The sequence below is a fragment of the Camelus ferus genome, chromosome 4, assembly GCF_009834535.1.
Source record: "Camelus ferus isolate YT-003-E chromosome 4, BCGSAC_Cfer_1.0, whole genome shotgun sequence".
NCBI classification, from domain to species: domain Eukaryota; kingdom Metazoa; phylum Chordata; class Mammalia; order Artiodactyla; family Camelidae; genus Camelus; species Camelus ferus.
This window is the reverse complement of record NC_045699.1, coordinates 6,499,836-6,516,702: the sequence shown is the minus strand read 5'-3', so window position 1 is coordinate 6,516,702 and position 16,867 is coordinate 6,499,836. Positions and strand designations below refer to the sequence as shown.

Here is a 16,867-nt window from a genome sequence, read left to right as displayed (position 1 = left end):
ACGGAAGGAGTTACGCAGCGTCCCCGGGAAGCAGTGCTGCGAGGGGCGAGGGGCCCACGCACAGCCCGGCCTGAAGCGGGTGGGGCGGGGACGGAGCGGGTGCCGGAAAGGACAGGGCTGGGAGGGAGGGCAGCGGCGCGCCGCGCGGGCAGGGTCTGACCGGCTTGCTCTCTGGCCTGCAGTCTCCGTGAGCATCAACAACCTGTACCCGGGCTGCGAGAACGTGAGCGTCAGGAGCCGCAGCATGATGTTCGAGCCCGGCCTCACCAAGGGGATGCTGGAGGTGTTCGGGGCCCCTGCCCACCACCCGCACTGCTCCGCCGATGACCAGTCCACCAAGGCCATCGACATCCAGAACGCCTATCTGAACGGTACGGCCCACCCCACACGGGAAGGACCTCGAGTTTCCTTTTACCTCGGTTTCCCCCGAGGGAGCCTTTGCCAGCAGGCATCCGTCATAGCCGCACAGAAGAGGGGCCAGCGCAGGGTGATATTGGGAGTGACCCTGGACTGAAGCGTGGCTGGTTAATACCCCCAAAAAGTAAAACTAAACATCCTGGTGCCCCCTAGCACCTGGCAAAACACCGGGCATACCGTAGATGCTTAATAATCGACTGTTAAGTAAATTAATACATCTTATAAAGTGGTGCAAAACTCCCACTTGGATGGAAAGTTTCATAAAATACAGTCCTACTAGCAGTTTGATACACCCAAGTATGAAACCCAACTGCCACACCCCCAGAGCTCCTGGGCCCCCAGCTGGGCCCAAGATGCTGGAACCAGAAAGGGGAAACGGGGAGCATCTTCAAGACCCTTTTATACTCAACCCAGTGAAACACAGAATACTCACGGTGTTTTACCTAAAGCAGTGGTTCTTAAACTGCAGCATACACCTAGATCCCTTGGAGGGCAGGTGAAAACAGACTGCCGGGCGGCCCTCGAGCCTCTGATTCAACCTGTCTGGGGAGTTTCCCGGTGATGCTGCTACCGCCCGGCCAGGGACCGCACTTTGAGAGCCACTGGCCCCACGTGAAACAGAATTAAAGTCCAAGTGCATTTTGCTGTCTTCAAAGCTGAGTGTTCTCCCAGCTCCCGGGGAGCAAAGCTGACCCTGCAGCACAGGGAGAGAGAAGTTTGTCCTCAGCATCCCTGCCCTCACCCCGCCTCCTCCCCGGCCTCATCCCGTCCCACGTCTGCCTGCCAGTGCTCCCCAGTGCTCCCCAGGCTCGGAAGGCCTATTTCCGTGCTCCAGAACTTCACACTAAGGCTTTAGCGGCCAGAGTCAGAGGCTCATGCTCCCCAGAAGTGTCTGAGCTCTAAGAGGAAGCGCTAGGAAAGCCCTGTGGCTCTTCTAGAATGACTCTTGACTGCAGAATTTCTGGCACAGAATAAGCACCGAGGGGGAAAATTAGGGAAAGGGAGCCTGGAACCCTGTAGCAGAAGTGGTCCTGCGCAGCTCCCCAGAGGCCAGTACGGGGGGTGGTTACCACCTGGTGGGATGTGGCACAGTAGAGGTGTCCATGTGTCTGGACGGTCACTAGGAGGTTCTGGGTGCCTAAGAACCTCACCCAGGGACAATTCTGGGAAAGCCAGCCACACCCACAGCTCACACACACACACACACACACACACACACACAGACTTCCTCCCCGACCTGACCCTTCCGCCCCTCCCCCAGCCTGGGTGGCCCCTTGGGCCCAGCCTCCTCACAGTTTTGCTCACATCCTTCGTGTGCAGAACTGCCCATCAACTACTGCATCTCACACCTGTGCACGCAGCCAGCTCCCATCTGACCAACCTGAACAAGTTGCTCCCTCACCTGTAGAAGGTGAATTTAGTCACTGTTTAACCAAAATTCAGGTTACATTTCAGAGTTCATATACTAGTATTTGGGGGGTGAAAAACAGTGTATGTAGACACATACACCTTCCCATGTATGCTTATAGGCATACACATGTGTGTGTGGGTTGGGGTGTGTGTGTGTGTGTGTGTGTGTGTGTACCACCCCAGGGTAGATGTGATAGAGATATAATAATAAAAGTGTTAAAGGAGGGAGGGGATAGCTCAGTGGTAGAGTGTGTGCTTAGCATGCACGAGGTCCTGGGTTCAATCCCCAGTACCTCTGTTAAGTAAAAAAATTATAATAATAAATACACCTAATTACCTCCCACCCCCTCAAACAACAAAACAAAGCAAAGAAATAATGAAGGTGTTAAGGAAAATGGATAAGCAGATACAGATATAAAAGGCGTAGATACAGAAGCATAGAATAGACATAAACAGAAATATGTGAAGTATCCCATATGGAGGTCTGTACTTAAGGAGATGCCTGAGCAAGCAGACAAATGCTGTGGGTGTCACTGGCCCCAGCTGGTAATCCCGAAAGGGCTGAGAGGAGTTGTGATAGAAATTTGGTGGTGCGGCTGCACGACAGTCGTCTTTCTTTTTCTCTGCAGGAGTTGGCGACTTCAGTGTGTGGGAGTTCTCTGGAAATCCTGTGTATTTCTGCTGTTACGACTATTTTGCTGCCAATGATCCCACGTCCATCCATGCCATTGTTTTCAGTCTAGAAGAGCCCTACGAGATCCAGCTGAATCAAGTGATTTTCTGGCTCAGTTTCCTGAAGTCTCTTGTCCCGGTTGAAGAACCCATAGGTAAGATGGGTTCACTCACCTGAGGTGCCCCTGCGGGAGGGGGTGTCCTTCCCTGCCAGGCTGGTGCCCCAGGTCGTGCCAGGGTCCTGCAGCTTCTGGCTGACGGCTGAGGCCACCCTGATTCCTCCTTCCAACTGGAAGATCTCCACTCTGGAATTTCCTAAGGCTCAGCTGTTTGTTTTGTTCTGCAGGGAGTTGCTTCACGATTTCTGCCACAGAGACTCAAGTCTGAGCAGTTCCTTGAGAGCCATTTCTCACTTTCTTTTTACATTTTAGAGCCGTGGTCATTTTCGTTCAGTGCACAGCGGCGTGCCTCCTCTGACAGCTGTTGTGCCTTCACCAAATGGTGCACAAGTTAATAAACAGAATGGGCCTTCTTTCTGTAGTTCCGTCCAAAATCAAAGAAAAGGAACCATATTGATGGAATGAACGCATTACCTTCACTTTATTCCTAGAGGAAAACACAGCGTGGACAAACTGATTTTGTTCTTTTCACACACAAAAAAAGAATCAGCCTTCCCTGGTGAAATACGAAACTCAGCAGTTAATTTTTTTTTTTTGAAAAGCATGTAATCATAAAATAAATTGGGCTAATTCCCCTCAGGGTACCTCCACTTTGCCTCTTCTTTCTTGTTCTTTTTCATGTTTTCATTTTAAACACTCCCATTACTGAGAGGCTGTCTGCCTGTGAGAACTGTAGGAGTTCCCCTTCTGAGCCATCTCTGTGCTGTGCTGCATTCAGTGGGCTTGCTCTGGTCTTGTAAAGGACGTCCCTGTCCCCTGCCCCGAGTCAGAGGTTAGATCTCCTCACTAAGCAAACAAGGCCTATTTGGAGGAAGATCTGAGAAGCTGCCTTGTGCCCTGTGGTGGCGTCTGGTCCACTTCTGAGCAACCTTCCTGCTGACCCAGGAAATAGGCTGGTTCCGGGTTTGGCCAGTCTTAGGCCTTCCAGAGGTCACTCCCAGCGCCAGGCAGGGGCCTGAGGCAGAGCATCCCACCTCGCCGGGGGAGGAGAGGCAGCCAGGAGGGAGGACCCGCCTCTGAAACGGTTGGCTCTCTGCCCTCAGCCTTTGGCGGCAAGCTAAAGAACCCGCTGCGAGTTGTCCTGGTGGCCACCCATGCAGACATCATGAACGTCCCCCGTCCAGCTGGAGGCGAGTTCGGATACGACAAAGACACCTCGTTGCTGAAAGAGATCAGGAACAGGTAAGCCGGCCACTGCTGCCTTCAAGGGTAAAACAGCCGAAGTCACGTGACCCAGAGGAAGGAAGTTTTAATATATTTTATTGAAGTGTAGTCAGTTTACAACGTTGTGTCAATTTCTGGCGTACAGCACAATGCTTCGGTCATACATGAATATACATATATTCATTTTCATGTTCTTTTTAACCATAAGTTACTACAGGATATTGAATACAGTTCCCTGTGCTGTACAGTATGAACTTGTTGTTTATCAAGTATTTTTTGGAAAACCTTTGATCACTTATAAATATGAATGTGCACAGAATCACAATGTAAAAAGTATATATTTTTACTTAGTGGAAGTTTGAATTTGCAGTTCCGTTTAATATGCTAGTAATTTGAATTCTTGGTTTGTCAACTGAAGACACTCATCTGTTATCTTCCTGGTAGGAAAAACAAAGCTTCTGCCAATGCTTTACATCTAAGATGTTACTTTCATACCCATACCCATCTTCTCCTGACTTGTAAAGTGAGTGCATGAGGCCTCACCTTTCCTGCGTCGTCGGGGGACCTGAAGCCTGTCCTCGCTGGGTTCTCAGCTTTTTGTGGAGTCCAGGGCGTCTGTCTGCACAACTAAAGCAGGCAGGGTCCCCAGGCCTCCACACCTGGGCAACATTATAGAGTCCAACAAACAGCAGGTGGGAGGTGGGGCATCAGAGCTCCCTTGCCACAGCGGGACCAGACTTTTGGGCCAGCAGGAGCCTGGCCCCTGTGAGAACACCTGGTAAGACTGCGTTACTCTGACCAGGGTACTGATCTTCCCTTAGGTTTGGGAACGATCTTCACATTTCAAACAAGCTGTTTGTTCTGGATGCTGGGGCTTCTGGGTCGAAGGACATGAAGGTGCTTCGAAATCACCTGCAGGAAATACGGAGTCAGATTGTTTCGGTGAGTACACCTGGACAGGGCTGGACCCGACCTCTGCCTGGACCATCCAGGGACCCGGGAGTGGGGCTTCTTTGTGTGATCCTTTTGGTTTGGTTTGGTTTGGTTTTCATGGGACCTAGTACGAGATGTCTGCATAGCCATGTTTTTATCCTGTTGCTCTGGGATGAGGAAGGAAGGGTAGAGAAACAAAAGAGGGGACCTCAAGATGAAGGGTTGTTTTGGGCAAGGTGGGCCACCTTAGAGTGAGTGTATGAAATAATGACAGTTTGGGTGGGTTTTTTAAATTACTATTATTTTTTAATGCAGGTACTGGGGATTGAGCCCAGGACGTGTGCATGCTAAGCACGTGCCCTACCACTGAGCTCTACCCTCCCCCTGGTGGTTTGTGTCTTAAACAAATTGCTTCTTAGAAATTACAAAAGCAATTCAAAAGTGAGTTATTGCGAAATATTTGGGAAATGCAGAAAAGTGGAAAAACAGTCACCAACAAAATTCATTCATGAGTGTGAAATTGTAGATGACCAAATGGGGTGAGGCGGTGTTCTTGGATAGCCAGATCTTACTAAGTGGTTCACTTTCCCAAGTTATATAAATTTAATACAGTTCCAGCGTCTGAATGGGATTGAGAAAACTGGGGTTTTGTCTTGAAAGTTTAATAGAAGAATAAATGAGACATTATAAAAGCTCTGTAATCAATAAGTAAGTGAAATAGATTAGTCAGTGTAGAAGTAAATCAGAACATCTACAGAAATTTAATGGAAAACAAAGATGTTATTTCAATTTAATGGGAAAAATGTTTATTTGATAAATGACCTGGTACAACTGGCTATTTGCCTAGAAGGAAATAAGGTTAAATCCTACTCACTGCGAAGCCCAAAAATAAACTGTAGGCAGATTAAAGCTTTTAAATATTAAAAAATAAAAACAAAAACAAAAACAAAAAAAAAACCCCACAATGTCTGGAATGGAAATGGAAGAGAATTTATTTTTAAAATAACTTTAGAGTGCTTCAGGAAACCTTTTAAACCAAGATAGAAAATCCAGAAGTTTTCAAAGAAATGCACCTATTTGACTACATAAAAGTTAAAGGTTTTTCTGGAAAATAAATTCCATAAACAAAGTTAAAAGGTGGGATAGACCAAGAAAAAATACTTCCAATGTTCTGACATATAAAAGGTTACTCTCCATAATATTTTAAAACTCTCTGAAATTGGTACGAAAAGGGCAAACGTCCCAATGAAAAAATGCTAAAATATAATGTTCGGGGGACTGTACCTGCTCCCAGACCCGAGCGTAGGGTCTCTCCCTGCCTCCCCTGGCGGATGCCGATGTTAGTGATACTTGGCTGTTTGCCTGATGGAAATGCCACGCGCACAATACCAGGCTCCATCTCCAGGTGGGCTTTCGGAGTTTTTAGGACCACTCTCCTCTCTCATGAAGCCTGGTCCTCGTTTTTTTCTGAAGGGGGAGGCGCCGTGGCACAGTCAGTGGGCAGGGACTAGGCCTGCTCGGCCTCGGAGAACCTGCTCACAGAAACCAGTGGGTGGCGATCACGAGCTGTGGTTTGAGAAGGACTCCGCGCCTGCGCACCAGGCGGGATGAGGGCAGGTGGGGGGACCCCCCAGCCCCACCCCGTCCTGGGCTGTAGGAAGTCCCTGAATCCTTGAAGTTTTGAACTGGGGCGTGACATGATGTCTGCTTCACTCGCCCCCCACCCCACCCCCCGAACTTATGAGATCAGGCAAGTGGAATCACCAAATAAATAGCCTTTATCCTCTGAATTGGGAGTGGAATTTAGGGGGCATAAAAGATATTCGAGAAGGGACTGCCTGATTAATGATGCAGTGCAATGTATGGCTGGTGGAGTTTTTAATTAGCAAAGTGTGTTGATAATGTGAGTCTGTAACATAGACTGATTTATTTAACCGAGTTCAGAGATTAAAAACCCAATTACCAAGAATTAGTCAAATTTGAAATATTTCAACAACGACCCCCATGAATACCTAATTTACTGGTTAAAAAAAAAAAAACCAACCATCTAATATTGATAACGATACTCACTTTTACTGTCTCTCTGTTCGTAAAGTGGCCATCACCTGATTGAAACACTCACTCCAAAAGCGGGAGAAAAAACGTTGGGAGTTGGTGGACATCAGTTGATTGAGTCCACAATTCCAAAACCGTTACTGTGAAGCCACGTCATCTGTTTAACATGAGCAATAGAAATGAAAGCCTCTGTACAATTTCATATTTGATAAATACATCCTGCTTAGAGGCAGCACTGAAAAAAGAACTGCCCCAGTACTCAACCAAAAAACCACTAGCTCATCCAGAGAATTTCCGCACAGCGACATCGTTTTTATCCCAGCTCCTCCCGAGTCCCTGCAACTGTCCGTTGACCTGTGCCTTCCTGCATGTTCTAGGTCTGCCCTCCCATGACTCACCTGTGTGAGAAAATCATCTCCACGCTGCCTTCCTGGAGGAAGCTCAACGGGCCCAACCAGCTGATGTCATTGCAGCAGTTTGTGTACGATGTGCAGGACCAACTGAACCCCCTGGCCAGCGAGGCGGACCTCCGGCACATCGCGCAGCAGCTCCACAGCGTGGGCGAGGTGAGGGCTCGAGCCCTGGCGGGGGTCTGGGAGGGGCCCCCCGGGATGCACTTCTGCTCCCAGTCCCAGTGTCTGCAGGTGGGATGAGCTGGGAGGCAGAGTGGGAACTGCCCACTGCCCGTGATGTCTCCAGACGTGTGACTGTCACACGGAGCCTCGGGTGATTTTCTGAACTGCAGTTCTTTGCCCTCCTGTTCACCTTAAGAGCTGTGGTTTTGTTTTGCTTTGGTTTTTTTGTTTTCTGGCTTCTCTTAGTTCTGGAGCACGTTCTTGCTACTCTGGATGGCTGGGCCACTCCTCTGTCTCCCTGGGGCACTTGGTGCTTAGCTGTCATTCCTGCAGCCTTCAGGATGTCTGCTCTCCAGGGGGTGTTATCAGCTCCATACAGACCTCTCAGGTTCATGGACAATTGAGAAATGACAGTGACACGTCCTCAGGGAGATGACAGCTAGAGACACAAAGACAGCAAACAGTGTGCCCCAGAAATGGCCAAGAAATAGGAATCTTTGTTCCTAGTGGTGTTACGGTCAGCACTGGGGTGCAGGTTAGGAAGCCTGTTCTAATTGCATCACGCAGGGCCCATCCTTCTAGAAGGGGTGTAGCCTTCACCTTCCTCCATCACGTGAAATCAGGAGACAGTGTAAACTAGTCTGGGCCAAGAAGAACAGTTCTGAAATTTAAAAACCAGAAGCAGTTCTGAGGATTTTGAAAACCAGAAGCTTACCTTCCCAGTCTCAGGTGCCACGTCGGACCCTGTGGCCAGTTTATATGGATCATATAATCTTGAAATTATCATTGAATCCAGAAGCCAGTGAGTGGGGCCTCAAGAAGTGATTGTGTCAGCTTTGAATTCCAGTGAAACTAAAGCTAATCTACTGGCGCCTTCAGGGGTTCTTTAAATGATTGAATCCAAGGATGGGGACAAGGGAAGGACAGAAGCTTGCATCATAACATAGTGCTGGATATTTAAAAAAAAAAAGTAGCCATAGTAATAAACTTACTCTTTTTAATACAGTATTCTCTTGCCTTCTGGCATTTGAACAGCAACTTTCTAGATCATAGCCATTAACCCACATTGTTGGTATCACATCCCTCCTTGTTCTTGAGACTTCAGTAAGTAGATGAAGGCTTAAATGAAGGCAGAAAAAAAACGAAGGGGAATCTAAATCAGGTGGCCCCCACTCTGATCAGCTGCCAACCCCTCCTCCAGTCCTGATTCCTTAGTATCCGATCCAAGGGCCTTACTCACATTCCATCAGTTGTCCTTCTCATGCCTTTTCTGGGCTCAGGATCCCACATCGCACCTACCAGCCGTCTCCTTAATCTCCTCCAATAACAGACAGTTTATCGGTCTGTCTTCCGTGATCCTGAGGAGGTAGTTGTGTCTAGGACTGAACAAGTAGTCCCCCAAACGCCTTATGAAAAACTAAGTAGATACTGCTCTGCCTTACAGAAATTTTCAGTCTAAGGCTCAGTTTGGAACAGAATTGGATACAGAGGGCATCTCCAAGATTTAAACCAGACGATGGGGAGAGAAAGTCCTTCTGGTAGCAAGCAGGTCCAGAGTCCTCAGCCTCCACATGAGAGCGGAGTCCACCTTTTAATCACCATGTTTTTGCAGAACTGTTACTAAACAGAAGTTTGTGTGCCCTATGCACAGTGAGGCCAAACTGAAACATTGGGGTTTGGAGCAGAGAGAGGGTTTATTGCAGCGCCGAGCAAGGAGAACGGACAGCTCATGCTTGAAAAACCCGAACTCCCCATGATGTCCAGGAAAAAGGTGTTACAGACAAGTTTGGGGATGGGGCTGCAGTGTGTGTGTGACTTTCTTCTGATTGGTTGGTGGGCAGGTAACAGGGCGTGTCCCAGGAGTCCTGTGCTCAGCCTGAAGTTGCCATCCTTCACCTGGATGGGGGCCTTAGTTCCTGCAGAAGAACTCAGAGATACTGTTATGCATTTTCCTTGAGGAGGAACCAGCACCCTGCCCCAGGCTGTGCTATTGTTCTTAGGCTTTTTTTAAAAAAAATTTTTGTTGCAGTATAGTCAGTTTACAATGTTGCTGTTAGCTGTTCCTCACTTCTCTCTGCCTTCCCTCCCTTCCCTGATTAACAACTGTTTGAATCTGCCCTTTGGAACTCAGGGAAGGTCAAGGAAGCTAAATGAAGCCTGTTTCTTACATATGAAATGGGAGACATGGAAAGGATTTGTACCAGTGAGGTACCACGATGTCCTGCTCTGTTTCAGAACTATCCCAGAACCTGGGAGGGAAGGAAGGAAGGGCAAGTGTTCCATAAAGGGGAAAGTTGCTTCCATTTTGGGGAGATCACATTTTTTTTTCTCTCCTCGACTTCTGCTTTTTAAAGAAGTGAATGTGCCAGGAAAATCTAAAGTGCCCTCTGGCCATCACCTCTTGCCTCATTCCTCTCTCTTCTGTCCAGGGCCAACCTCTGTCATGGTTCTGCGTCCCTGTCTGGATCTTTCCAGACCTTTTTTATATGTACGTGTGTTAAAAGTTTACCTCACAGTCTAATATCATAACATTCTGAGTCTTTTGAAAAATGTCAAGCCTTCAGAGAAGTTGCAAGAGTGGTTCAATGAATTTTCACACCCTCTTCGTCTCATTTCACCAACTGTTTATGTTTTGCTACATTTGCTTATCTCTCTCTTTCCTGTTTATTTATTTGCTTTGCAAACATCATGACTTTATAATTTAGCTTATGTCTCCTAAGGAGAAGGACATTCTCCCACATAACCACAATATAATTAATTACCACCTCCTGGAAATACAACATTGATACAGTATTATCATTGAATGTATAGTCTTCATTCAAGTGTTGGCCACTTGTCCCAATTTCTTTCACAGCTATTTTTATTCCTTTATGTGTTTATTTGGGGATTCAGAATCCAGCCAAAAATAACCCATTGCATTCGGCTGCCATCCCTCTCTCTGTCTTTAATTACGCTGACCTTTTATAAGAAAAAGAGTCAAAGGTTGTCTTTTGAGAGTCTCCCTTTTGACATTGCCAAGTTGGTATTTTTGGCTTTTTTTTTTTTTTTTTTTTTTTAGAGACAAATGGTTTATTTAGTAACAAGGAGTAAAAGGAATTCTTAGTTCCTCTTCTCTCTTCTGATGGCTAAACTGAACTGTGGTGGTCAAATAGCAGTACACACAGGAATCCTCTCACAGTCCTTGATCTTTTGCAGAAAAGCAAAGATGCCAGAGTCACAGGACTTGGCGACTGTTGTTTTCTAGACAGAAGTGCTGGGTGCTGTGCTTTCTGATGTGGCAGTGGTTGGGACATTCTCCTTGTCTTCGGGTTTCATGGCAGGAAACAGAAGCGCTTCCTTGATGTTATTGGAGTCTGAGAAACATGGCGACGCGGTCGAGGCCCGTGCCCCAGCCACCTGTGGGGGGCAGCCTGTACTCCAGGGCGGTGCAGGAGGTTTCATCTGTGAATATGGCCTCATCAGCCCCAACAGCTTTGGCCTTGGGCTGTTCGTCAAAAAGCTGTCGCTGTTGTGTGGGGTCATGCAGTTCAGTGTAGGCATTGCATATTTCCTTTTTCATGATAAATAGCTCAAAGTGATGCAGGAAAACGGATGTGGGGTGTGAGGGGGGCCGAGTCCCAGGTCTCGGTTGAGCCCCTGGGATGTGCCCTGCCAAGTGTGGGTCCTTGGCTTCGTGCAGGAAAGAATTCAAGTGTGAGCCACAGTTGAGTAAAGGTAGATTTATTTAGAGAGATACACACTGCATAGAGTGTAAGGCAAGAGAAAGGCAAGGAAAGAGGTGTGGGAATTGGGTGCTCGGGTTAAAGTAAAAGTAGGTACACACTCCATTGGCAGAGTGCGGGCCGTCTCCAAAGGGGAGAGAGCGCGCCAAGGGCCACTAGGCGTGGTGTTGTCACTTATTATGGTCTCAGTAGCTTCACAAGCCTACAGGTAGGGTCAGTCCAACTGCCCTGGGGAAGGGGCTGGGATTCCCAGGGACTGGGCCACCACCCGTCCTTTGGCCTTTTGCGGTCAGCCTTGGAGCTGTCATGGTGCCCACTGGCATGTTATTTGATCACACTGTTACAATGAGCTTATAATGAAGCGCAAGGTCAACTAGAAGTTAAACCTCTTATTCCTTAAGACCCACTAGGAAGTGAATCTTCCACCATTTTGGTGTTAAATTGCTGCCATTCCTTGAGTGGCTGTGCCCTGCCCCCTTCCCTCCTGTCTCAAAAGGTCCAGTCGGACCTTCTTTAGAGCGTGCCATTTGGAGAGGGCTCATTATCTGTGTGGGTGATCACAGATGAATGTAGGATTGACGCGTGTCACTTCCAAGAACTCCCCGACAAGCTTATCAAGGAGCCTGGCTGTGGACCAAGGCAGAGGGCATTCACCAGCTTTTGCTGCACAGATATCATCAAGAATTTTGTGAGTTTCTTCAGTTTCAAAGAGGTTAGTTTCTGGCAACTCCATCACCAGGGCTTTCTCAAGCTCTTCTACCATGCTGATTTTCTGGAAGGATGGGGTGAAGTCAGTTTCATCTGCTTGGCCCTCTGGGCCATCTGGATGGTAGGTGACCTTGTAACTGCCTGTAATGTGCTTCACCGTCCCTGAAATCATCTCCATGATTTCCATGAGATCATGAGTCAGCATAGGCCATGTAGAATTCACATTGTGGGTCAGATCAATTCCTTCATTGTGGAACTGGCATCCAATTTCATAAACCCAGTCAACGCCACCAACCACCAGCATTTTATGGTAGAGTTCTGGGGCAGTTTGCATCCAGCTCATTGTGAGAGGTGATAAAAGAATTGGCCACAGCTCCCCCAGGGATAATGTTCATCATGGGAGTTTCAATCTCCAGAAATCCCAGCTTGTCCAAGAAACTTCTTATATATGTGATGATCTTAGAGCGGATGATAAATTTCTGCCTCACAAAGTCATTCAGGATCAAGTCCAAGTATCTCTGACGGTATTGTGTTTCATTGTCTTTGAGGCCAAAGTGAAGACGAGGTAACACGTGCTCCCGTAGGGAATGAGGCTCAGTTTCGCCCTTCCTGGTTTTCCCACGATTGCCCTGAATGCCAATTATGTCTCCCCGGCACAGTTTGTTATTTATACAGATAAATTCTTCTGACTTATAATTCCTGGAATTGGCCATGACTTGCAACTTGACTCCCTCTTCTCGAAGGTCATAGAAAATGAGCTTTCCTCCAGAAGCCCTTTTGGCATGGATTCTACCTGCCACCTTTAAGGTGCTGTCAGTCAGGCGGTCCCCAGGCTGCAGGTGACTATATTCTTGAATAAAGTGAGTGAGCGAGATGTCTGTGTGGAATTTGTGTGGGTATGGGTCTTCCCCATTAACCTTCATTTGTAGGACTGCTTGGCTGCGGATCTTGTAGTATTGATTTGGGTCCAGGCTCTCCTCCTCTGTACCCACACCATCGTCAGCAGTGTGGCTGGTGGCAGCAGCAGTGTCCTGGCATAGTTTTTTCTCACTGAGCTCCTTCTGCTTGGCCTCCTTCTCTGCTATTTTCTTCTCAGCTTTCAGGCGTCTCTTTAGCTCATTTTTGCTCAGTTTCAGCTCGCCGCCGTCTACTTTAACTTCAGCCACCTGCACTGCAAGAAAAAAAATTTAATTGAAGTATAGTTGATTTACAGTGTTCAGTTAGTTTCTGGTGTCAGTATTGATTTGTGAGATCCAGTCCACATGAACGTCCTGGGTCATTTCTTACAACGTCTGCAGATTTCATTACTATTCAGGCCCTTTTGGGCTCTGAGCAGCAGTACATGTGGCTATGTATGTTCCTATGCATGACTTATGTTGTCCCCTCTGGCAGATCAACATCATGCAAAGTGAAACGGTCCAGGACGTGCTGCTCCTGGACCCCCGCTGGCTCTGCACCAACGTTCTGGGGAAGCTGCTCTCCGTGGAGACCCCGCGGGCCCTGCACCATTACCGGGGCCGCTACACCATGGAGGACGTCCAGCGCCTGGTGCCTGACAGCGACGTGGAGGAGCTGCTGCAGATCCTGGATGCCATGGACATCTGCGCCCGGGACCTGAGCAGCGGGACTATGGTGGACATCCCCGCCCTGATCAAGACCGACAACCTGCACCGCTCCTGGACGGACGAGGAGGACGAGGTGCGGGTCTACGGCGGGGTGCGCATCGTCCCCGTGGAGCACCTCACCCCCTTCCCCTGCGGCATCTTTCACAAGGTCCAGGTGAACCTGTGCCGGTGGATCCACCAGCAGAGCGCGGAGGGAGACGCGGACATCCGCCTGTGGGTGAACGGCTGCAAGATCGCCAACCGCGGGGCCGAGCTGCTGGTGCTCCTGGTCAACCACGGCCAGGGCATCGAGGTCCAGGTGCGCGGGCTGGAGACGGAAAAGATCAAGTGCTGCCTCCTGCTGGACTCGGTGTGCAGCACCATCGAGAACGTCATGGCCACCACGCTGCCGGGGCTGCTGACGGTGAAGCATTACCTGAGCCCCCAGCAGCTGAGGGAGCACCACGAGCCCGTCATGGTCTACCAGCCGCGGGACTTCTTCCGGGCGCAGACCCTCAAGGAGACGTCGCTGACCAACACCATGGGCGGCTACAAGGAGAGCTTCAGCAGCATTATGTGCTTCGGCTGTCACGACGTCTACTCGCAGGCCAGCCTGGGCATGGACATCCACGCGTCAGATCTCAACCTCCTGACCCGGAGGAAACTCAGTCGCCTGCTGGACCCGCCCGATCCCATGGGGAAGGACTGGTGCCTTCTTGCCATGAACTTGGGCCTCCCTGACCTTGTGGCAAAGTACAACACCAATAATGGGGCTCCCAAGGAGTTCCTCCCGAGCCCGGTCCACGCCCTGCTCCGAGAGTGGACCTCCTACCCCGAGAGCACGGTCGGCATCCTCATGTCCAAACTGCGGGAGCTGGGGCGCCGGGACGCGGCCGACTTTCTCCTGAAGGCGTCCTCAGTGTTCAAAATCAACCTCGACGGCAGTGGCCAGGAGGCCTACGCCTCAAGCTGCAACAGTGGCACGTCTTATAATTCCATTAGCTCGGTCGTGTCCCGGTGAGGGCAACCTTTGGCTTGGGCAGGGTCTGCAGAGGCAGGGGGGACACAGCCCATCTTTACCACGGGGGGAGATTCCGGAGCATCCCTTCCTGTGCCCACATCCCGAAGGACGCCGCCCTCCCTCCCGCTTCACCTGTTTCTCTGCCACTACCTCCCTCCTCTCACACATTCCGTTGTGGGTGAATGGTCTTTCTAGTTGAAGAACAGACCATATCCTTTCCTTTGGCCATTTGAGAAGCTAGCCTCCCTCCGTCTCTCACCCTCTAGTACCTTGCTTCTTACTGATAATTTTACTGGAATTCCTAACTTTTCAATGAAATTTTTTTAAACTATTATATTGATTGTCCTTTAAAAAAAAAAAGCGCACATTTATCCAAAATGTGTATTTCTTATACTGTTTTCTTTGTTATACCATGTCCTCAGCTTATCTCTTTTATATTTGTAGGAAAACTCCCACGTAAGGAATCCCACTGTATGATTTATAAACAGACAATATGTGAGTGCCTTTTGCAGAAGAGGGTGTGTTTGAAATCATCCAAGTCAGCCAGGAGCTGTCGTGAAAGAAACGCTCCCTCTCTGTCTCATGCTGTAATGCTGATCATCGCCAGAGGTGCTTCACCCGAGTTTTTTTGTTTTTGTTTTTGGTTTCTTTTTTTTCCTTCTTCTTCTTCTTTTGGCAATTTTTGTGTTTCCTTTGGCAAGGAAAGGGGAGAAAGAAACCTCCTCTAGAGTGATTTCATGGCCAGTGCTGTTGCTCCGATAAGACATGTTTGTGTTTGCTTTTGTTTCAACTCAGCGTGAACGCCCTCGCGGAACCTACAGGCTGTCACGTGTCCTCATTCCCCGTCATCTCAGGTAGAAGGTTGACCCGGTTGTAGGGAGCGAAGACCTGTGTGCGAATTCAGAAGACCCTGACTCCTGACTTGTGGCAGTTTGTTGTCATTTGTGCATAGCAGATGGTCCTCCACGTTTAGATCCTGATTTGATAACTTCCTGTACTTGAAGTCTGAAAAAGAAAATAAAGGAAGCAAATTTTCTTGCAGTGATTTTAAATTGTGATAGAGTTTTAAATTGAGATAAGGGAACATGTCCTAATTCTTCTGTCCTGAGAAGCATGTAATTTTAATGTTATATCATATGTGTGTGTGTATATATATATATATATATATATGCAGTATGTATATACATATATATTAATACAGGTATTTTTACTTAATCTATAAGATGCAGTGAAAAACTTGTTTTTCTTTTCTTTTTTGTTCTTTTTCTTTTCCTCTTTTTTTTTTAATATAAATAAACAGTTGCTTGTCACATTTGTTTGTGGGTGTTTAATTCAAAAGGGATTCTTTTTCTCTGTTTTGCTTTCCTTTGCCAGTACCCCACCTCATGGGATAAACCAGTCCAGAGAGTGATTTCAGGGATGGAAATCAACCCAGTTTATTAGGTGCTTACCTTCCTGCTCTTCTCTACTTAGAGACCACACTGCCCCAAGGTCATCAACTAGAAACTCTAGTTTTATCTGCATGGTAGCTGTAAGTGACAAAACCCATTTCTAGTTAAGATCTTAAGGATGCTTTAAGAAAAAAAAAATGGGCAAAGGAAAAAGATTGGAAGGGCAAAGACTAGAATGGTATCAGGTGATTTTCTCTATGGTGGTCGGAGTAGGGTTCATTTGTTTTGCCTAAATTGTCCACAATAAATATGATCTACTTTTCTAAGGAGAAAAGAAATAGTAATGGAATAAAACTAGAACATGGGCATGCATTGAGAGGATGGCACCGAAATTGAAATTGCAGTTGCCTGAGAGGAGTAGAACCTCGTTTTCTCATATCAACTCTCTCCTGAATGTCGACTTCATTTCTCCTGCTTCAAAAGACAGCTTCATGTCACAGGCTTAGCACCAGGCAGCCAGGACCTAGGAGGCAAGGGTTGCCTCTGGCAGCATCAGTAAATAAAACCCCAGAGAAGGATTTCGGTTGATCCAGCCTGGGTCACGGAGCCATCCCGGTGCTTGGGAGAGAGAAACGTTACATGACTGGGCTGGGCCCAGGGACTCGGGGACAGGGTTGGGGAAGGAGCTGTTCTCTTCGAAGAGGGAGTTCTGTTAACAGGAGAAAGGGACAGGGCGAGGATGCTGAGCGAATAAAGGAGGGTACTGGAAGGGTCTTGATACTTTGTTTTGTGCAGGTGTCTGTTCATAAGAGTATGGGGCCACCTAAGCTCCTAACATGCTGAAGCCATACTGAGGGATCATTACGACCCAAATTTGAAGAGTTTAAGGACCGCTGAGCTCGTTGCCCTGCCCCGAGAAATGCTGTGGGGGCCTTCAATGCCTTGAACTCTGGGTAGGCTGAAGCTGCCTGGCAAGGTCCCAGCATGGGTTGCCAGCTCTGCCTCCTGCAGGAGGG

The 16,867-nt window shown here is 48.2% G+C and overlaps 1 protein-coding gene and 1 pseudogene across 1 annotated transcript in view; one reads left to right on the top strand and one right to left on the bottom strand.

Moving 5' to 3' along the window:
• DAPK1 (death associated protein kinase 1) overlaps positions 1-15,765 on the top strand; it is a 180,496-nt gene extending 164,731 nt beyond the window's left edge. The window contains 6 exon segments of the mRNA XM_032477475.1: positions 183-371; positions 2,457-2,654; positions 3,722-3,860; positions 4,664-4,784; positions 7,208-7,396; positions 13,228-15,765. Coding sequence (XP_032333366.1) covers positions 183-371; positions 2,457-2,654; positions 3,722-3,860; positions 4,664-4,784; positions 7,208-7,396; positions 13,228-14,460 — 2,069 coding nt within the window. The 3' untranslated portion in view covers positions 14,461-15,765.
• Positions 10,439-13,179, bottom strand: LOC116663004 (annotated as a pseudogene).
• Positions 15,766-16,867: the final 1,102 nt, after the last annotated feature.